The sequence below is a fragment of the Triticum dicoccoides genome, chromosome 1B (genome assembly GCF_002162155.2).
Source record: "Triticum dicoccoides isolate Atlit2015 ecotype Zavitan chromosome 1B, WEW_v2.0, whole genome shotgun sequence".
Taxonomy (NCBI): domain Eukaryota; kingdom Viridiplantae; phylum Streptophyta; class Magnoliopsida; order Poales; family Poaceae; genus Triticum; species Triticum dicoccoides.
Window position 1 is genome coordinate 19664099 of NC_041381.1, and position 21797 is coordinate 19685895.

General features: G+C 45.7%; 3 protein-coding genes and 1 pseudogene across 5 annotated transcripts; 3 read left to right on the forward strand and 1 right to left on the reverse strand.

The window, feature by feature from the left end:
- The first annotated feature begins 1027 nt into the window (after positions 1-1027).
- On the forward strand, positions 1028-2740 carry LOC119316516 (general transcription and DNA repair factor IIH subunit TFB5-like). 3 transcript variants are annotated; one of them, XM_037590847.1, is made up of 3 exons: positions 1028-1417; positions 2107-2173; positions 2276-2740. In XM_037590847.1, exons 2-3 carry the CDS (start codon positions 2139-2141, stop codon positions 2451-2453), a joined length of 213 nt encoding a protein of 70 aa, XP_037446744.1. In that variant the 5' UTR covers positions 1028-1417; positions 2107-2138; the 3' UTR covers positions 2454-2740. The 3 variants fall into 3 exon arrangements, with proteins under 3 accessions (XP_037446744.1, XP_037446738.1, XP_037446751.1); XM_037590841.1 differs by having other exon boundaries at positions 1029-1425; XM_037590854.1 differs by having other exon boundaries at positions 1029-1278.
- A 1403-nt stretch (positions 2741-4143) lies between these two features.
- On the forward strand, positions 4144-5559 carry LOC119316549 (cysteine protease XCP1-like). Its single transcript, XM_037590873.1, has 2 exons — positions 4144-5033; positions 5128-5559. The coding sequence occupies exons 1-2, from the start codon at positions 4197-4199 to the stop codon at positions 5347-5349; spliced, it is 1059 nt and encodes a 352-aa protein (XP_037446770.1). The 5' UTR covers positions 4144-4196; the 3' UTR covers positions 5350-5559.
- Positions 5560-10261: 4702 nt separating this feature from the next.
- LOC119316539 lies at positions 10262-12789 on the reverse strand. The gene is made up of 3 exons (XM_037590866.1): positions 12049-12789; positions 11247-11458; positions 10262-11012 (listed from the first exon to the last, which is right to left on the reverse strand). Exons 1-3 carry the CDS (start codon positions 12335-12337, stop codon positions 10413-10415), a joined length of 1101 nt encoding a protein of 366 aa, XP_037446763.1. The 5' UTR covers positions 12338-12789; the 3' UTR covers positions 10262-10412.
- Positions 12790-15129: 2340 nt separating this feature from the next.
- Positions 15130-15633, forward strand: LOC119350009 (annotated as a pseudogene).
- Positions 15634-21797: the final 6164 nt, after the last annotated feature.

Consider the following 21797-nt stretch of genomic DNA (forward strand, 5'->3'; position numbering starts at 1 on the left):
CCACCGCCGACGCGGATGCCTCGAGGTCACCTCCATGCTGGACGCCGACGCCTCGAGGCCACCTCCAACCCATCGCCGACGCGGATGCCTCGAGGTCACCTTCATGTTGGCGCCGACGCCTCGAGGCCACCTCCAACCCACTCCCGACGCGGATGCCTTGAGGTCACCTCCATGCTGGACGCCGACGCCTCGAGGCCACCTCCAACCCACCGCCGACACTGACCAACCTTGAGGCCACATCCAACCCAGTCGCCGCGGGCCCCTCTCTCATCTCCGATGGCCCCTGCTACCCTCTATTTGTTTTTCTACCCTTCTGTCTCTCATCTCCGCCTGCGAGTCTGCAGCCGTCGCCTACACGCCTTGGTGGAGCCCATCCCCAAATGTCGGCATTGACGCGCAAGCCATGGTGGTAGGCTTTCGATGGTCCGGGACTCTTGAAACGCAAAAGGTAAAAGTCATGTCCCCTTTTGTTGGATGTCCGATTGTGAAGGACGGAGGTCGTGCATGCCGCAGTCGAGAGAATGATATACACATTGGCATGTAATGCTTGGTAAGCATTGTTTGTGCTTCAACCCGGGATGGTAACCGAGTGCCGGTTCAAGTAATCACAACAGGGGAGTGGGAGGAATGGTCCGACCCCGTGCATGGCGCCGTTCAGTGGTGAAGGACGCCGCACGTGTCATCGTCGCCGAGGGTGACGGGCAAGATGGAGAGACGGTCTTTTGGAGAGGAGTTTTGCGTGGCGAGGTCGGCTGCGGCCGGGAGCGAGGGAAGGCATGCGCGCTCGGGAAAAATAAGTATATTATTTGTTTGCGGGAGATGAAAATTGAGTTTTTTTTTTGAAATATTTTTTGATGAGTTGGGAAAAGTAGTTTTCTTTTTTTATTTCAACATAAAGTTTTTTTTTCTGTTTTCTGAGAATTGTTTGAGGTAAAGTTTGGAAAAGGGGTTGGTTGAGTAGAAATAGAAAGAAGGAAAGAAAAAAAATTACATGTGTGTACGTACGTTGAGCCCGGAAAAAAAGGCCCAGCCGTCTCTCATTCTCTCCTCCCTCCTTCCTCTGCCTCCCGTGACGAGAGCATCCCCAGCCGCCGCCGCCGCCGCCGCCGCCGCCAGGCGATTCCGGCGAGTTCTGGCGGCCCTCGCCGGCGCGCAGGACACGCACGTGCTCCCCTCGCCACGCTCCTTCCTTCCCTCCGGCCAGATCCGCTCCTCGCGGCCGTGTCCCCTCCCGGCGGCTAGGGTTCCGGCTGCGGCGTCGCCTCCAGCTCCGGCGAGGTGAGCTCTGCCTTCCCTTCCCTGGCCTTGATTCAGATCTCCATCTTCCTTCTCTCCCCGACGCCCGAGCCCGACGACGCCGTGCCGGCGACGGCATCGGCTGTGTGCGCCGTGCGTCGACTACAACCTCTCCGGTGAGGTGAGGAGGTTCGTCCATCTCCTTCCTCTAGCTCCCTTTTCCTCTCTTGTGCTCTGCCATAGTACCTACCACTACCAATATATTATATATGCTCTGTTTCATAGCCATGGGTGATTTTGTTTGAGCTTGCCCTGCTGTGCTCTGCTCTGCTCTGTGTTGGAGTCTGATTAGCCACTGTTACCGGCGGAATAATTAAACTTTGATGCCTGTGTGGTTGGTTTACATGTCATCCACGATTTGCACTCAGTTATCTATCTAGTCCATCCCGCGTCGTTAATTTTATTTGCCTGCCCAGTCCGGTAATCTGCTGCCTTTCCCAAGTAGTGCCGTTCATTCAGAAAGATTGTTTAGCTCTGATTTGCCATGTGATGTAATGTAATACATTTGTATTATCCTTGCGTTGGGTTTATGTTAATGGTCCCAATCTGACTCAAGGTGTAGACAGTTGGTACTTGTGTCCAAAGAAATAAAGAGAAGAAGCCAGACCAGTCACCATTGTGATTTGGGCATTTTGCTCTTCTTAGTCCATTTAGTTTTGGTCCCCTGTTTTCTCTCTGCTGCTGGCTAAATGGTATCACCCGGTGTCCACTGTAGAACACCATTGTTTACATGATATGCGTCAGATTGTTTGTATATATTTCAGTAACATTACTACTCTGAATGACTTGGTTGTTCTGTTTGCCAAACAGGTCATATTCTACTGCCCCGAGCACATTGAAAGATGGTTAATGCAATCAAGGGGCTGTTCATCTCCTGGTAAGCTCATCAATCCCAACAGGATCCATCCACCATTTTGTTCATTCGACCATCACTCTGCAGCTTTAGTTGATCCGCTGGTTTATCTTTTTTGTTTCCCAGTGATATACCGATGGCTCAGTTCATTGTCAATATGAATGCGTCAATGCCCGCATCGGAGAAGTTCATCGTGCACATTCTTGACCCCACACACATGTTCATCCAGCCTAATATGGGAGATTACATCAAAAGTAAGATGGCGGAGTTCAGAGACCAGAACAGCTATGAGAAGCCAACGTGAAGGGCCACCATCCATTACCGCGGTGCCAGCTTCCATCCATTACCGCGGTGCCAGCTTCAAGAAACTCCATCAAGAGATACCTATGTTGATTATCGCTATGTAGAATGGTTATATGCTGAGACTGAACGTCATGTCTCTCTTGTGATGTTCTGTTTCCTACTTCTGAGCCAATTTATGATACAGAGTTCTGCGTCTTATGTATCTTCGGAGTGAGCCTTTAGCTGCTAATATTTCTGGTGATGTTGATATTGATACCGTGTGCTGAATAAAGTACCACCTCTTGTCAAGATGTTCGGTAAGCTAATTACTGGAGCTCTGGATAGAGCCAAGTAGAAGCTTTACTGAAATTGCTTTCCAAAATTATCAGCCCTGTAATGAAAAACCAAGTACATGAAGTAAGAAAGATATATTTGTGTTACAATTCGTAAATTCAAGTCTACAGTTGGTTCAGCTGCCAACAAGAAAATTACCTTCACTATTTTGCTTGGATCTGGCTTGTTTTGACTTTTGTATGGTTTGCAAAAGAGAAATGAGCACATGGCACAGTACGATGAACTTGATGCCCCTCTTTTACTCCAAGTAGCAAGTGTGGCCAGCAGGAGGTAACATTCCCCTGCATCTTTTCAAAAAGGTACTCCCTTTTTTTCTCAGGCTGGTCATAGTGGGAGTAACATAGGTAGTAACTTAGGTGCCACATAAGCAAAAATGATGAGGTGGCAAGTAGTTAATGAGGAGAGAGGCAAATAGAGTAACATAATATGTTACCATCACATAGCGCTTCCCAATGCAAAATGAGTCTACAAAGTAATAAATGAAGACATGTATGTTACCACATATATGATACTCTCTCCGGTCCTTTTTACTCTGCACATTGGTTTTGCCGAAAGTCAAACTTTGCTAAGTTTGACCAAATTTTTATTAAAAATTATTAGCATCTATAATATTTAATAAATATAATATGAAAATATATTCCAAGATGAATCTAATGATATTGGTGTTGTTATGTGAATGTCTATAATTTTTTATATAAACTTGGTCAAAGTTGGATGAGATTGACTTCAGACAAACCTAATATGCAGAGTAAAAAGGACCGGAGGGAGTACTACCCACTATGAAGATAGTAACATAGACTAGTAACATATGCATGTTACTAGTCTAAGTTACTCTCCACTATGAGCAGCCTCAAAGTGAAGGCAACAAGCTACTGTTCTGAATCAATGTGGTGAACAGATACAGAAACAATTGTGCTCCTTTACTATGTTCAGCTAGCTGAGGACAGACAAGAAGCACTAACCTGGAAAATGGCCCATGGCAATCTCTTGACACTGATAGTTCATCCTCCCATCAGGTTGCACATGTACAGTTTCCTTCTTCAGTTTAGACTTCGTTCAGATATATGCACTAAGATTTTTTGCTTTGAGTGAGGTTCACAGGCACCAATAAGGTTTCCTCTGAACTTTTTGCAGGTGCCACAGACAGAAAGGGATGCTCTCTCTGCACCCAGGATAACATGCTTGGAAGCCAAGTCTCGCCGTCAGAGATCAAAGCTTAAAGCCTTGGCATGATTTAATTTAAACACTCAATGGCAATGGCAATGGCAGGCGCTGCATCTCTCTTTTTCTCCATTTGCCTTTGCTTTGAAGCAATTCAACCGCATGCTGAAACTGAGGCTACAAATACATTGCATGCTCTCTTGTCTCTTCCATCCTGCAACCAACACTTCCATTTCGCCAGTTATCAGTCATGGCTTCCAAGCTGTCGGTTGCTGTTCTTCTCCTCTGCGTCGGAGTGTGCGTGGCTCGCAACAGCGACTTCTCCATCGTCGGCTACTCGGAGGAGGACCTGTCGTCGCATGACAGGCTCATCGAGCTGTTCGAGAAGTGGCTGGCCAAGCACGAGAAGGCGTACGCGAGCTTCGAGGAGAAGCTGCACCGGTTCGAGGTGTTCAAGGACAACCTGAAGCTCATCGACGAGATCAACCGGGAGGTGACCAGCTACTGGCTGGGCCTCAACGAGTTCGCCGACCTCACCCACGACGAGTTCAAGGCCGCCTACCTCGGCCTCAGCCCTCCTCCGGCTCGCCGGAGCAGCAGCCGGAGCTTCAGGTACGAGGACGTGGCCGCCCACGACTTGCCCAAGGCGGTGGACTGGAGGAAGAAGGGCGCGGTGACGGACGTGAAGAACCAGGGGCAGTGCGGCAGCTGCTGGGCCTTCTCGACGGTGGCGGCCGTGGAGGGGATCAACGCCATCGTGACGGGCAACCTGACGGCGCTGTCGGAGCAGGAGCTCATCGACTGCAGCGTGGACGGCAACAGCGGCTGCAACGGCGGCATGGTGGACTACGCCTTCTCCTACATCGCCTCCAGTGGCGGGCTCCACACCGAGGAGGCCTACCCGTACCTCATGGAGGAAGGCAGCTGCGGCGACGGCAAGAAGAGCGAGTCCGAGGCGGTGGTGTCGATCAGCGGCTACGAGGACGTGCCGGCCAAGGACGAGCAGGCGCTGATCAAGGCGCTCGCACACCAGCCCGTGTCCGTCGCCATCGAGGCCTCGGGCAGGCACTTCCAGTTCTACAGCGGGGTAAGCATATAGTACATTTTTTTGTCTGAGCATTTGGCCCTGAAATATGTTTGAAATGAGTTGTAATCTGAAACAATATTTTTGGCTCCTCTAGGGGGTTTTCGACGGTCCGTGTGGCGCGCAGCTGGATCACGGCGTGGCGGCGGTCGGGTACGGGTCGGACAAGGGCAAGGGGCACGACTACATCGTCGTGAAGAACTCGTGGGGCGGCAAGTGGGGCGAGAAGGGGTACATCAGGATGAAGAGGGGCACCGGCAAGGGCGACGGCCTCTGCGGCATCAACAAGATGGCCTCCTACCCAACCAAGGACAACTGATCGATGATGACCTGCTGCTGCTGGCGCCTGCCCATGTTCCAGGCTGAGATGCTGCATCCTGAGGATGGATGCACTGAACCATCCTTGAGAGTCGTCGTTCCTCGTCTTTGCATTTCCCATGTTTTTTCTTTTCTTGTGTTGTTTCTTTCGGTTAACGGGACGACGATGGATGGAATAAGAAAAAAAAAAGTGTTTTCAAGTTTGCTTTGAGATTGCTGAGCTGGTATGGTTACTGTGTTGAGTGACATGTCTGAGGTAAGGTTAGTGCATGGAGATCAAGGTCTCCTCTTCCTCGGAGACAGTCCATAATCTTCATACCAAACAGTCATCACAAGACATAACCCCAGTGCCAACAAACAACCACAAACACACCTCGACAAGAAAGATCCAATGACCGAGAAGCTCTTGGAGCACCTAAACTTAGGTGCTCCCGTAGCACCTGATATTTTCCCCCTACACCACATCTACCCCAACGATTTATCATCCAAGGACAACAGTACAAAGACAGAATAATTGCGGTTGAGCAGCGAAACCTAGCAGCCTGCACCACATCTGCCAATCCAATGACCTCGAAGAACCATACTGAAGAGTTGTTGTTTTCCGGTTTCTCCCGGTTATTCTCATCCTTCTTGTTCCAAGGACCCTTGTCGTCACCTCACTTCTTTTCATCGTCTTGATTAGCGAGGCACGCAAGGTGTGCTTCTAAGGTTGGCCATCCTTATTACGCTTCTTGTGGTCTTTATTCGGCAAAAGACCCGCAAAGTTTCGTAGACAATCAAAGGTAGAAGCATAGCTATTGGTTTTTATTCTACACTAGCACATATGCTCGTGCGTTGCAACGGGAGAGATATTATTTTTTTGGCAACAAGCAACGGGAGAAATAATTGACGTGTCCATCAAAAAATGGTCTCCACAATGGTAGGCGACACATTAAGGAGTCGCGCGCGGTCTTCTCACTGGATTTGTTTGGCCCGTGAAATCTTGATAGTGCCGGGGTTGGTCGGCGTGCCGGTGAGCACCCAACTCGTGCCTCTTTTCCTCCCGGTCCGCCTCCATCTCACAGTTGTGCATGCCTACTCATTTGGGTGATGTGCGGCGACCTTCGGGACACGGTTGCTTCGACAACTCTCCCTACGACTGCGTAATCGGATGGATTACTAACTACAGCGCATAAATCCCGTTTCAATTAGCATAATCAGGAATGAATGCCCCTTCTTTATGACGGTTTATTCACTTTGATTATATTAGCACTCACGTGCCCACATTTTTTTCCTAATTAGAGCCAAACAACATATTCTCTTTTATTGGCATGTGCCCACAATATTTTTAATTTGTAGCCAACCAGGATAGAACAAACGTGCGCTGCTAACCAATGGCCAGCGCGAATACTTAAGAAAATACTATAGCGTCATATTCGAAATATTTTTTGATTTTATTAAAAATTCTAGAACATTCAAAGAAATATGGACTGCCAAATATTCTCGGAAACATTAAATTCCGTATATTTTTGGAAAAACGCAGTCAAAATTTGAAACGGAAATATTTTTTGAAATTCACAAACAATATTTTGAAAACATAATCTTTTTATAAAAACACTAACATTTTTGTTTAAATTTTTGAAAAGGGGAACATTCAGAACAGTTTTAGAAAATACTTTCTTAGACTCAAACATTATTTCGGATTTATTAACATTTCACAAAACCAGGAATATTTTTAGAATATGCTACATTTTATTAAAATAAATTTAAAAAAATTTCAAACAATTTTGAAAACACAATATTTGTAAAACAAGAGGGTAGCAGTTTTTAAATGTTGAGCAAACTCCAAAACGAGATTGTTTGAAAAGTTTCAATATTTTTCAAAATAGGAAGACAATTTTGTAATTCTGATTCTTTTTATTATTAGAATAAAAATTGAAATTCTACATTTATTTAAATTGTTACTTCATGGAAAAATAAAAATAAAGAAGGAAAACAAGGAAATAGAAAGGAACCAAAAAAGTGGAAACAGAACACTGAAAACTCAAAAACAGATCGGCCCGGTCTTGGGCGACGTGTGCGTAGCTTCAACTATTTTGTCACCCCATGTGACAAATAAGGTTTTCCCAACTGCATGGGAAGGATAATTACTGGGCTCGCTTCGTTGGGCTGGAGCGTGCGTGGCTCAATTTCGGAATTCTTGACAAACCTTTTTTTTCTAGCGGATAGACGCACACAAATTTAGTACCATCTCGTATAGAAATAAATATTTTCAGCGGTAAAAGGATGAAATAATTGGAGAAACACACCTTGCTTTGTTAGTAGGTATAGATATAGATTTGTAGCAAAAATTTATTTTCCTCTCTAAGGACTTTTTTGGAATCACTATTCCACAACTTTATTTACCAAAATATGCAAATATCGGTTGATGCTTTCTACAGATTTTGTAATCCGTTCAGCTATGAAATCGGAGACAAGGAAAACTTCATAGAAGCAACATCCAATACATCATCCAAATATCCCACATGAACATCTTGTGAGGTGCAGCTTGAACAGGAAGGGAAACCTCATTGATTCTAAAAATGGTTGACACTAAGGCACGAAACTCAGATTACTTTATAATGTGTAAAGTCAATCAATGCTTTCTAGGTCTGTAGCTGGCCATTCCTCTAGTTAATGATGCTAGAGCATGTGACTTTTAGTGCATATTTTCTTTATTAGTATCTCTGGATAGGTCACATGGTTAGAGCTCTATTATGTCTTAACTTATATTGATTCAATTAATCCAAATTATGTAACGTTTTCAATCTATTAGATAGTAATATTATTTTCTTCGATAGTGCAATAGCCATAGTTTTGTATAAGAATAAATTTTGCAAAGTAATGGAAACCGTTTTCTTATATGAAGTTTTTCAGAAATTACTATTCCACCTATTAGGTGTCGTAAAAAGTGATACATGTGAAGCTCATGCATTTTTTTCAGATTAAAAAAAATGAGTACATGATATCACCAAATTGAATAGATCTTCCACCTCTTTTAGTAGGAAAAACAAATACATAGGTGAATAATACATGGATGTGAAATCATTAGTTGTCTCATGATGAAACTGCTAGTAGTTATGAATATTTCATTCTTTCTTAATCCAAAATTGGATAAATAGATCTAATTTGCAGGCGACCCTCCAACCCGGGCTCGCGGACTACCCGGACTTCGCGTCCTGGAGCCTAACTCCCTCGCGAGATTTCTCCGTGGCGTCGGGCTACCATAGGACCGTCATCCAAACCTTCGGACTGGAAGCAGAGACCAGTACTTGCAGGAGCTAAACCTAAGATGACACATCTGGTGACTGGTCATCCGGCAAGGCATCCGAGCTCAGGGTGGACACGGTCCCGGGCCGGTCCGGTCCCGCTCCGAGCCGTCGTTTGGACCGGCCGCCGGCGGTCCGGTCCGGACCGGACCGAGCAGTGCAGTGGTCTTGATTTCAGGGACCGGACCGGCAGACGTGAAGCTCGGTGCGGACCGGCGGTCCTCACGATCCCGGCGATGTCCAGTCACTGCCATGTGGGCCCAGGATGTGTCATGAGGTTCGGTATGCGCGCCGGTGCGGTGCGTTAGGTTGCTTGCTTAGTCTAGGTATTGTGATCCCTCGACGACACCCCTCATCTACTTGTGCCTCCCGTGGTGTTGGTCCTTCGGTCTGCTAGTTAGGTCATGACTTGTCCTGGGCATCCTTTTTCCTTCTCTTGTTAGTCTTTGATGTACGTCAAGTTTTTCTCATCTTCTGTAACCTTGTTACTTGTATGGTTTTCGGCCCGGTTTTCCTCATAAACAGGGTCAATTTGCTTAGGTTTTCGATCTTGTTTCCCTTATAAACTGGATCAGCCAAAGCTTGATTATTTCTTAAATTATGGTCTGGAGAAGCATGCCTCTTGGTGCTCATCAATGCGTCCAAAACAGCTAGTTAAGCCAAAACATCAAGAGTGTTACAACCAACGGTTTTTAGAGGTAGATATGGCAATCATTCAGAAGTTCAGATTGAAGTGCCAAACATTACAACATACTGACCTCTATCCTGTCATCGTGCTAAATTCTTGTAGCCAAGTCAGCAATCCAACATTTTCCAGTGCACTTCTCGTCACCGCCAACTTCACGCACTAGCATATTTAGAACAAGAAATTACACTAATGCATAACATAAGAGCAAAATCGATCATTTACTGTAAAACTCGAGCTGTTCATCTTTGGGCTAATGACACTCAGTATGACAGGAAAGGCACTAGGTGATATACTTGATTTATGTGAAAATAAACGAATGCCCTAGGTAATATACTTGATTTAGCAGAAAATCAATACAGATGTCATCAATTAGCATATCCACATATGCATATGTAGAAGCATTGCCAGAAGCCCAGAACCAAACACAGTTTATAAAAGAGAACATGGGTAAATAAAGTACCTCTGGCGGCATGGTGTCTTGAAGATCGTTTCTTTTGTAAAGATCCTCAAATTTCTTATGTACCAGCAAATTTTGTATTGGCTTGAACAGGCAACATGGATCAAAAAATGAAGCCACTTTCTCATGAAGGACACTCCTTCCCAACAAAAACATGTGTTCAGAACTGATAACATGAACGTGTCTCCTGCCTTCCTCGTTGAACCCAGGTTGTGCTTCAGAAGTTAGTTCCGAATAACAGCAACCAAACGCAATGCCAAGCCATCTTCCAAATAATTAAATTTTCAGGACATTTAGATAACACAGACGTGACCATGAGCAGTCAATACAAACCACAGATAAATATGGTAGAAAAGTCCCTTAACAGTGACAAATGTTCGTATTTCTGCCTAATACATGTCTAGCAAAACGCCAAATGCACTAATCTTCATTAATTATGCCAAAAAATTAAGCCAACAAATTTGGTATAATATATAATAACTTAGTTCGCTACTCATTACTTATAATCCATCAAGTTACTTAATAACAATAATATAACTTAGTGCACCACATTATTACATCAAGATTAACATAGTTCACTACATCATTGCATCACTTCATTACATCAGAACTAAGTTTACCAAGTCACAGGATTACAGCCTAAAGTCCATCAAGGACCAGACAATCCTGAATCCGAACTTCCCAGCACCACATGTAATTTTCTCTTCATCTACACCAGTGCGGCGTGGAGTGAAACCAAAGGTTCGTTCAACACAAACACCAGCAGCCTCATTATTTATGCGAAACATCACATTTCTTTCCAGACAGATAGTAATGACACTTCGCCGGAGTTTGATAACTCCACTTTCATCACTTGTAACCACGCCATCTGCTGTGCTGTCATGAATCACAATCGTGTGTTCATTGTCCAGCTTGCGAGCTTTATCCGCGATGCCAACTGTTATATTTCCTTTAAAAAGCCCCTCAGTGAGCTTGATTTCAAAGGTGCACTCGACTGCGTTCAGGACAGTTGTGAATCTCACTTCTGTAGTGCTGAGCCAGCTCTCAAGGGTTTCACTTCTAACCATGACATCTTTCTCTCTAGACAGTACTCGGCCATCAATACTTATTAGACCCTTGCTAAATGGCCTTTCTGGAACTCCTTCTTCCCTGATTTTAAGATCTATCTCTAGATAGATGAAATCAACCAGCACTAGACCTCGATATGGGCCAGTTAAAATCAGCATTCCATCCTATGAAAAGAATTGCACGAGAGATTAAAGTATGCTCATCCAAACACTGCTCAAAATGAGGATCGAAAGCATGGCATAAAAGCTACTCCATTTATATGCAGATGACTATCTGGAACGACAACCACCAGCACTAAGATGACTCCATTTAGATGTATGTACATTAACAGTTGATATTAAAGGCATCTTCAAATAAAACGAAACCCGATTAGAACGGACTTAGAAGGAAGGATGTACCTCGTTGACACGCTGGCAATCATCTCTATTGCGGTGAAAGAGATAAATGCACTTGTAGTCAATGCTGTCTCTGGCAATGACACGGCCATAGACATCGACTGGGAAGCCTACATCTGAGGAGACTATGCTGACAGAGAGGATGTTTGCAGAGTCTTCTAGCCCAAATTCATCTTGGTAGATACTATCGGTGTATCGCATTGGAGGGACAGACGCTGCAATTAATAAGCAAAATAAATCTATCAGATTATTTCATGACAATAAACAGCCCCAGCTTGTGTGTTCTTCCCGTTTATATGCCACTGAGTTAAACCACGTAATATTCTTATTTGACTTGCTGAGTTAACTTCCAGAGAAAGCTATCATCTTAACCATATGAACCAAGTTAATTTCAATTTTAGCAAAATCAGTGATTCTTGTTGTTAAGTGATACATACGAATCAAATCCAAGTAAATGAACTGAGATTCGCTGTTAACTTCAAGAGGAAACTATCATCTCACCATCTGTAGAAAGTAAATTTCGGTTTTAGCCAAATCAGTGAGTTCCTGTTGTCAATTGATACACCTGAATCAATCTAGTAAACGGATTGGGATTCACTGTTCACTGATATGCATCAATAATGAAGAGAACATGGCATGTCAGAGGATTCTCCTAACAGAGGATTATACAGGCGAGAGACATCCTACTGTAACGTACAACGTACTAGTTGAGTTCCCATACCCATACATTACTGTCAACCAGAAAATTTTATAAAACAGAACAGCACTACACTACACCGGCTTGAGAAATGGAGAGACCACTTACACTCCTCGTCGATGTTGAAGACGGAGAAGTCCCTGAGGAAAAACCGGGTGTAGACCTTTCGCCCAGCCTTGGGATCGTGCTCGATGATGGAGTCCATGACCTTGTCGTGTGCCTCGCTTCTCCGCCGGTTCTCCTCCCGCTTCCGAGCCTTCTCCTCTTCCTCCCGCCGGGACCTCTCCTTCTCCTCCACCGCCCAGGCCACCCACTTCGCCCGGTCGTACAATAAAGGCTCTACGTCCTCCACCTCCTCCTCCTCCTCCTCATCCTCCAACTCCTCTACAGATGCCATCGCCAATCGCCAGCCGCCGCCCGCCGCCGAGCCAATCGAGCAAACCCTAGAGCGCCGCCGACCTGCTTTGGGCTGGGCCAAGGTCCAAGACTCTAAGTAACGTGTCAGCCTAGGCAGCCCCTGGGGTGTCCGTTAGCAATAAGAAAAAAACAGTTTTAAAAAAAAAGCAGCAAGAAAAAAACAGTTTTAAAAAAAAAAGCAGCAAGAAAAAAACGTTGCATGTACAATACCGCACCTCAATCCCGAGCCATTTCCTTTTCTCCCTCTATACGCGCGTAGAGGTGTGGCGTATCCCGTGCAGGCGAGCTCGTCGCAGCGTGCGGGAGGGCATGGCGTCGTGGCTGTGTGGTGGAGGGCGCCGTGGAGCAGGGCATTGATCTGGAGGGCGTGGGCCGGAGCGCCCGTGCTCCGGGCTGCAAGGAGGCTCGCGGGCGCGTCACTGGCTTGCGGCGCAGGACGCCAGAGTTGATGCGGCCTCGGCCGTTGGTCTAGCGGCGCCCTGCAGCTCGAGTGGGCAGGCGGGCCGGCCAGATCTGGCCTATCTGTGGAGGCGGGCGTCCCTGCTGATGGCGCTGCTGGCCTCCAGAGGGCGGGCGTTCTTGGACGTGCTCCTTGGCGCGGCTGGTGCGGGGCGTGCGGCTGCTGCGGCTGCACGTGAGGGCTGCCGCGGATCTGGGCATGGCAGCGCGTCGTGGCCGTTTCTCTGGCTCGATCTGCTGCTACGGTGTCCAGGCGGCCGGAAGGAGATGGTCGGTGGTTGGAGGGGCTGTAGGCGCGCTGGTCTTACACGGTGAGGGTTGGCGACGTGGGCTACTCGGGTCCACTGGTTGGATGGTTATGGTTGCCGGCGAAAGCTGAACTCCGGCAGTGGCTGGAGTTGTCGATGGCGGCACCGGCAGGCCGTTTCCTTGCTGAAGGTATCAATGTTGCAGTCCTCACCTTCCACTGCCCCATGCCTCCCCCTGTGATTCACTGAAAACCTGATTCGATCCAGCTTGCGTGCTTTGTACTGTATTGCGCAGCAGCCAGACATGCCCATCCGGCCCGAAAGGAATCAGCAAGCTGCAGATTGATCAAGCTAAGTAATTTTCTTATCTTTGTTTGCACGGCCATATAGCACGCCTTCTTGCTGATTACTTCTTCCCGTACACTCACCTGAAACAACATAGATTCACTAATTGATTTCGGCCAGATGCGCTGATATAGAAATTTAGCTTGATTAGTTAATCTTCAGCTAGATGAGCGCACACATGTAACACACAGAACGTGCAAACACGGGAAAATCTATTGGATGGCAATAGGTGTGTGATGCACCTATGTTTTTATTGTTTTGATCTGGTCAAGTTCACAGGGGTTCTTATTTTCATAAGGCCAAATGGTGTTCATCAATGCTTTGGATATGTTTCCCCTTTTTGCTATGTATGTTTTCATGATATTTCTCTTGTCCTTTACATAAAATATCTTTCCATTGCCCCTCCGATGACTCCCAAATGTTGTAGTTCATCTGTCAAAAAAGGTGCTTTGCCTGATAATATTTTTTTGTTATGTTTGTTCAACAGTACACAGCAACATTGATTGTGTTAGGCGTGATGGAAATGTGATGCTCGCAGACACTTGTCAAGATGCGGAAGAGGATGGGGACACAATGGTGAGGAACTTGGGTATATGATTGATAGACATGATCAGAATATGCATGCCACATTAGGTTGACATGTAGTGGAGAGGAGCCAAGGTAGGGGTGGTGAAGGGAGGCATTGGAAGAACAAAGAAGAAGGTATTTGGCAGGAAATAAGGCAAAAAAATCAGTTGGACACATAGCTTTAGCAAAAATGAGCTCATCATTTTTGAGTGTTTACTACATCCTGGTCATCTACAAGTACTACAAGACATCATATGTAACTACAACCTTTCTCTTCAACATGTCGTTTATTTTGCGGGTGTCATGTCTTTCATTTTTGCGGGTAGCATTTATGTTGAAGACAATTCTTTATTCCTTTGTAAGGTGAAATACAAGCATGTTAATTATTGTATGATATAGATGTTGTTTATATATACTTATATAGTATTTAAATTCAACATGTCGTTTAAGAGAGAGAGAGAGAGAGAGAGAGAGAGAGAGAGAGAGAGAGATTACCACTCAAATTAGTATTTAATGTAATGAAGGTCAGACTCTTGTCTGGTTTGCAGGAGAGAGGGAGGTGTTGGCCGGGTCATGGTTCAGTTTACTGTGGATTTTCAGTTCTTTTCACCTCATAATTATCTTTATTTATGTGTTAAGTTTTTTTTTCTTTTCCTTCCCAATTGAGGCTTCTTGTGCACCTTGATTTAGTTATGTTCTTTGTTTGGTGCCAATGTCTTAGGACAATACTTTCATGCATGTATTATTTCCAGCATTCAAATTTGAGACCTTTGTTCCACTAGGTTCGTTGCATTCACCTTATTGAAGATAATAAACACTTATTGAGGAACATGCTAAGGATGGAGGAACGAACGTCAAGTTCCAGTATGCAGCTCGATTCATTGCTCAGGGTAATTCAGAATCTAAAATTTGAAGGTGAGGTAGAGGAATATTGCCATACCTGAGGGCGTCGCTGTCCGGTTTACTTTTGCTGTTCGGATCGCCGCAAGGTGAGTCGAATCAATCTCGTACGCCTTAGGCTATGCCCCAACTTTCTTGATATTCGTCGACATCTTCATAGTAGGATCAGATTTGCTGATTGTTTTTCAGACTGCAAAAATCATTGTATTTCATAAATACTCCATGTGACTATCCATTTTTTGTTGGATAAAAAACAGACAGTTGGTTATTGGGTTATTCGTGTTTGTTCTCAATTTCTCATGTCGCTCTCTTCTCTGTCCAAGGATACGGGTGCCAGGACGACACCATCTTCTGCAACGTCTTGGATGGGCACGACCAGTGGGGCCACTACGCCGCCAAGGCCGTCCGGGAGTCGCTGCCGCAGTCGCTTCTGTGCCGCTGGCAGGAGGCCGTCGCGCTGGTGTCGCTCATCGACGGCGAGAAGAGGCTCAGCAACTGCCAGTTCGACCTCTTGAGGCAGTCCTACCTGGCCGCCGCCGCCGCCGTGGACGAGGAGCTCCCCGGAGCCTGCGCCTCGACGCCGTCAACAGCGGCTGCACGGCTCTGTCCATGGTGAAGCAGGGCGACCTGATGGTGGTCGCGAACATCGGCGACTCACGGGCCGTCCGTGCGACCACGTCGGACGACGGGGACGTCACGACCGTCCAGCTCACCGTCAACTTCAAGCCCGACTTACCCCGTAAGTCGTCGTGAGAAGACTAGAAGATGGACATTCCATTCCTGACACGGCCATTGCTCACCCACGTTCGAATCTGAATCGGAGAGGAGAAGACGCGCATCATGAAGTGCGAGGGCCGCGTGCATTGCCTCGACGACGAGCCCGGCGTGCATCGGGTGTGGATGCCCCACCGGGAGGCGCCGGGTCTGGTCTGTTGGGTTGGCACGAATCGAGACTGGGATTTGTCACTCCGTGTGACGGAGAGGTATCTCTGGGCCCACTCGGTAAGACATCATCATAATGTGCACAATGTGACCAAGGGGTTGATCACGGGATGATGTGTTACGGAACGAGTAAAGAGACTTGCCGGTAACGAGATTGAACAAGGTATCGGGATACCGACGATCGAATCTCGGGCAAGTACTATACCGCTAGACAAAGGGAATTGTATACGGGATCGATTGAGTCCTTGACATCGTGGTTCATCCGATGAGATCATCGTGGAACATGTGGGAGCCAACATGGGTATCCAGATCCCGCTGTCGGTTATTGGCCGGAGAGTTGTCTCGGTCATGTCTGCATGGTTCCCGAACCCGTAGGGTCTACACACTTAAGGTTCGATGACGCTAGGGTTATAAAGGAAGTTTGTATGTGGTTACCGAATGTTGTTCGGAGTCCCGGATGAGATCCCGGACGTCACGAGGAGTTCCGGAATGGTCCGGAGGTAAAGATTTATATATGGGAAGTCTTATTTTGGTCGCCGGAAAAGATTCGCACTTTATCGGTATTGTACCGGGAGTGCCGAAAGGGGTCCGGGGGTCCACCTGCCCCGGCGGGCCACATGGGCTGTAGGGGGTGCGCCTTGGCCTATATGGGCCAAGGGCACCAGCTCCAAGAGGCCCATGCGCCAAGATATAAGAAAAAGGGGAGAGTCCTCAAAGGGGAAGGCACCTCCGAGGTGCCTTGGGGAGGATGGACTCCTCCCCCCCTTGGCCGCACCCCTTCCTTGGAGGAAGGGGCAAGGCTGCGCCTCCCCCCTCTCCCTTGCCCCTATATAAAGGGAGGGGAGGGAGGGGTGGCCGCACCTGAAGCCCTGGCGCCTCCCTCCCTCCCGTGACACCTCGTCCTCTCCCGCAGGTGCTTGGCGAAGCCTTGCAGGATTGCCACGCTCCTCCATCACCACCACGCCATTGTGCTGCTGCTGGATGGAGTCTTCCTCAACCTCTCCCTCTCTCCTTGCTGGATCAAGGCATGTGAGACGTCACCGGGCTGTACGTGTGTTGAACGCGGAGGTGCCGTCCGTTCGGCACTAGGATCTCCGGTGATTTGGATCACGACGAGTACGACTCCTTCAACCCCGTTCTCTTGAACGCTTCCGCTTAGTGATCTACAAGGGTATGTAGATGCACTCTCCTTCCCCTCGTTGCTGGTTTCTCCATAGATAGATCTTGGTGACACGTAGGAAAATTTTGAATTTCTGCTACGTTCCCCAACAGTGGCATCATGAGCTAGGTCTATTGCGTAGATTCTTTGCACGAGTAGAACACAAAGTAGTTGTGGGCGTTGATTTTGTTCAATATGATTACCGTTACTAGTCCAATCTTGTTTCGACGGTATTGTGGGATGAAGCGGCCCGGACCGACCTTACACGTACTCTTACGTGAGACAGGTTCCACCGACTGACATGCACTTGGTGCATAAGGTAGCTAGCGGGTGCCAGTCTCTCCCACTTTAGTCGGAACGGATTCGATGAAAAGGGTCCTTATGAAGGGTAAATAGCAATTGGCATATCACGTTGTGGTTTTGCGTAGGTAAGAAATGTTCTTGCTAGAAACCCATAGCAGCCACGTAAAACATGCAAACAACAATTAGAGGACGTCTAACTTGTTTTTGCAGGGTATGCTATATGATGTGATATGGCCAAGAAGAATGTGATGAATGATATGTGATTTATGAGATTGATCATGTTCTTGTAATAGGAATCACGACTTGCATGTCGATGAGTATGACAACCGGCAGGAGCCATAGGAGTTGTCTTTATTTATTGTATGACCTGCGTGTCATTGAACAAAGCCATGTAATTACTTTACTTTATTGCTAACCGGTAGCCATAGTAGTAGAAGTAATAGTTGGTGAGACAACTTCATGAAGACACGATGATGGAGATCATGATGATGGAGATCATGATGATGGAGATCATGGTGTCATGCCGGTGACGATGATGATCATGGAGCCCTGAAGATGGAAATCAATGGAGCTATATGATATTGGCCATATCATGTCACTACTATATAATTGCATGTGATGTTTATTATGTTTATGCATCTTGTTTACTTAGAATAACGGTAGTAAATAAGATGATCCCTTACAACAATTTCAAGAAGTGTTCTCCCCTAACTGTGCACCGTTGCTAAAGTTCGTCGCTTCTAAGCACCACGTGATGATCAGTTGTGATGGATTCTTACGTTCACATACAACGGGTGTAAGACAGATTTACACACGCGAAACACTTAGGGTTAACTTGACGAGCCTAGCATGTACAGACATGGCCTCGCAACACAGAGACCGAAAGGTCAAGCATGAGTCGTATAGTAGATACGATCAACATGAAGATCTTCACCGATGATGACTAGTCCGTCTCACGTGATGATCGGACACGGCCTAGTTGACTCGGATCATGTAATCACTTAGATGACTAGAGGGATGTCTATCTGAGTGGGAGTTCATAAGATGAACTTAATTATCCTGAACATAGTCAAAAGATCTTTGCAAATTATGTCGTAAGCTCGCGCTTTAGTTCCACTGTTTAGATATGTTCCTAGAGAAAATATGGTTGAAAGTTGACAATAGCGATTATGCGGACAGTAGAAAGCTTATGTCCTTAATGCACCGCTCAGTGGGCTGAACCCCAAACGTTGTTTGTGGATGTTGCGAACATCAGACATACACATTTTGATAACTACGTGATAGTTCAGTTAAATGGTTTAGAGTAGAGGCACCAAAGACGTTTTCGAAACGTCACGGAACATATGAGATGTTTCGAGGGCTGAAATTGGGATTTTAGGCTCGTGCCCACGTCAAGAGGTATGAGACCTCCGACGATTTTCTTAGCCTGCAAACTAAGGGAGAAAAGCTCAATCGTTGAGCTTGTGCTCAGATTGTCTGAGTGCGGCAATCACTTGAATCGAGTGGGAGTTGATCTTCCAGATGAGATAGTGATGTTTCTCCAAAGTCATTGCCACCAAGCTGCTAGAGCTTCGTGATGAACTATAACATATCAGGGATAGATATGATGATCCTTGAGGTATTAGTGATGTTTGACACCGCAAAAGTAGAAATCAAGAAGGAGCATCAATTGTTGATGGTTGGTGAAACCACTAGTTTCAAGAAGGGCAAGGGCAAGAAGGGATACTTCATGAAACGGCAAATCAGCTGCTGCTCTAGTGAAGAAACCCAAGGTTGAACCCAAACCCAATACTAAGTGCTTCTGTAATAAGGGGAACAGCTACTGGAGCAGCATTACCCTAGATACTTGGTAGATGAGAAGGCTGGCAAGGTCGATAGAAGTATATTGGATATACATTATGTTAATGTGTACTTTACTAGTACTCCTAGTAGCACCAGGGTATTAAGATACCGGTTCGGTTGCTAAGTGTTAGTAACTCGAAATAAAAGAGCTACGGAATAAACGGAGACTAGCTAAAGGTGAGCTGACGATATGTGTTGGAAGTGTTTCCAAGGTTGATGTGATCAAGCATCGCACGCTCCCTCTACCATCGAGATTGGTGTTAAACCCAAATAATTGTTATTGGTGTTTGCGTTGAGCATAGACATGATTGGATTATGTCTATCGCAATACGGTTATTCATTCAAGGAGAATAATGGTTACTCTATTTATTTGAATAATACCTTCAATGGTCTTGCACCTAAAGGAATGGTTTATTGAATCTCGATCGTAGTGATACACATTTTCATGCCAAAAGATATAAGATAGTAATGATAGTACCACTTACTTGTGGCACTGCCATGTAAGTCATATTGGTATAAAACGCATGAAGAAGCTCCATGTTGATGGATCTTTGGACTCACTCATTTTTGAAAAGTTTGAGACATGCGAACCACGTCTATTGGTGCATACGCATGAAGAAACTCCATGCAGATGGATCGTTTAGACTCACTTGATTTTGAATCACTTGAGATATGCAAATCATACCACATGGACAAGTTGACTGAAAAGCCTTGGTTTCAGTAAGATGGAACTAGATAGCAACTTGTTGGAAGTAACACATTTTGATGTGTGCAGTCCAATGAGTGCCGAGGCATGCAGTGAATATCGTTATGTTCTTACTTCACAGATGATTCGAGTAGATGTTGAGTATATTTACTTGATGAAACCCAAGTCTGAATTATTGAATGGTTCAAGTAATTTCAGAGTGAAGTTGAAGATCTTCGTGACAAGAGGATAGCATGTCTATGATATGATCATAGAGATGAATATCTGAGTTACGAGTTTTGGCACACAGTTAAGACATTGTGGAAATTGTTTCACAATTAATACCGCCTGGAACACCATAGTGTGATGGTGTGTCCGAACATCATAGTTGCACCCTATTGGATATGATGCGTATCATGATTTCTCTTATCGAATTACCACTATCGTTCATGGGTTAGGCATTAGAGACAACCGCACTCATTTTTAATAGGGTACCACATAATTCCGTTGAGACGACACCGTTTGGAGAAACCTGAGTTGTCATTTCTTAAAGGTTTGGGGCTGCGACGCTTATGTGAAAGAGTTTCAGGTTGATAAGCTCGAACCCAAAGTGGATAAAATGCATCTTCATAGGACACCCAAAAACAGTTGGGTATACCTCCTAATTCAGATCCGAAAGCAATAGGGATTGTTTCTTGAATCAGGTCCTTTCTCGAGGAAAAGTTTGTCTCGAAAAGTTGAGTGGGAGGATGGTGGAGACTTGATGAGGTTATTGAACCATCACTTCAACCAGTGTGTATCAGGGCACAGGAAGTTGTTCCTGTGGCACCTACACCAATTGAAATGGAAGCTTATGATAGTGATCATGAAGTTTTGGATTAAGTCACTACCGTACCTCGTAGGACGACAAGGATGCGTACTGCTTCGGAGTGGTATGGTGACCCTGTCTTGAGGGTCATGTTGCTAGACAACAATGAACCTACGAGCTATGGAGAAGCGATGGTGGGCCCAAATTCCAACAAATGGTTAGAAGCCATGAAATCCGAGATAGGATCCATGTATCAGAACAAAGCATGGACTTTGGTGGACTTGCCCGATGATCGGCAAGCCATTGAGATAAATGGATCTTTAAGAAGAAGATGGACGTGGATGGTAATGTCACCGTCTATGAAGCTCGACTTGTGGCGAAGAGTTTTTCACAAGTTCAAGGAGTTGACTACGATGAGATTTTCTCATCCGTAGCGATGCTTAAGTCCGTCGGAATCATGTTAGCATTAGCTGCATTTATGAAATCTGGCAGATGGATGTCAAAACGAGTTCCCTTACCAGTCTTCGTAAGAAAAGGTTGTATGCGATACAATCAGAAAGGTTTTGTCGATCCTAAGGATGCTAAAAGGTATGCAAAGCTCCAGCAATCCTTCCATGGACTGGAGTAAGCATCTCGGAGTTGGAATATACACTTTGATGAGATGATCAAAGATTTTGGGTTTATACAAAGTTTATGAGAAACTTTTATTTCCAAAGAAGTGAGTGGGAGCACTATAGAATTTCTGATAAGTATATGTTGTTGACATATTGTTGATCAGAAATGATGTAGAATTTCTGGAAAACATATAGGGTTATTTGAAAGGTGTTTGAACATTGAGCATCAAGATCTATGATGATAGATCAAAAATGCTTAATGGTACTTTCAAATGAGCACATACCTTGACGTGATCTTGAAGGAGTTCAAGATGGATCAGTCAAAGAAGGAGTTCTTGCCTGAGTTGTAAGGTATGAAGTTAAGAGTTAAAGCTCGACCACGGCAGAAGAGAGAGAAAGGACGAAGGTCGTCCCCTATGCTTTAGACGTAGGCTCTATAGTATGCTATGCTGTGTACCGCACCGGAAGTGTGCCTTGCCATGAATCAGTCAAGGGGTACAAGAATGACCCAGGAATGGATCATTGGACAGCGGTCAAAATTGTCCTTGGAGTAAATAAGGACATGTTT

Coding starts and splice junctions, on each gene's coding strand:
- LOC119316516 (XM_037590847.1), top strand. CDS start 2,139: ATGGTTAATGCAATCAAGGGGCTGTTCATCTCCTG. Junction 2,174..2,275: donor AAGGGGCTGTTCATCTCCTG/GTAAGCTCATCA, acceptor TTTGTTTCCCAG/TGATATACCGATGGCTCAGT.
- LOC119316549 (XM_037590873.1), top strand. CDS start 4,197: ATGGCTTCCAAGCTGTCGGTTGCTGTTCTTCTCCTCTGCGTCGGAGTG. Junction 5,034..5,127: donor ACTTCCAGTTCTACAGCGGG/GTAAGCATATAG, acceptor TGGCTCCTCTAG/GGGGTTTTCGACGGTCCGTG.
- LOC119316539 (XM_037590866.1), bottom strand. CDS start 12,337: ATGGCATCTGTAGAGGAGTTGGAGGATGAGGAGGAGGAGGAGGAGGTG. Junction 11,459..12,048: donor CTTCAACATCGACGAGGAGT/GTAAGTGGTCTC, acceptor TATTAATTGCAG/CGTCTGTCCCTCCAATGCGA. Junction 11,013..11,246: donor ATTGCCAGCGTGTCAACGAG/GTACATCCTTCC, acceptor TTCTTTTCATAG/GATGGAATGCTGATTTTAAC.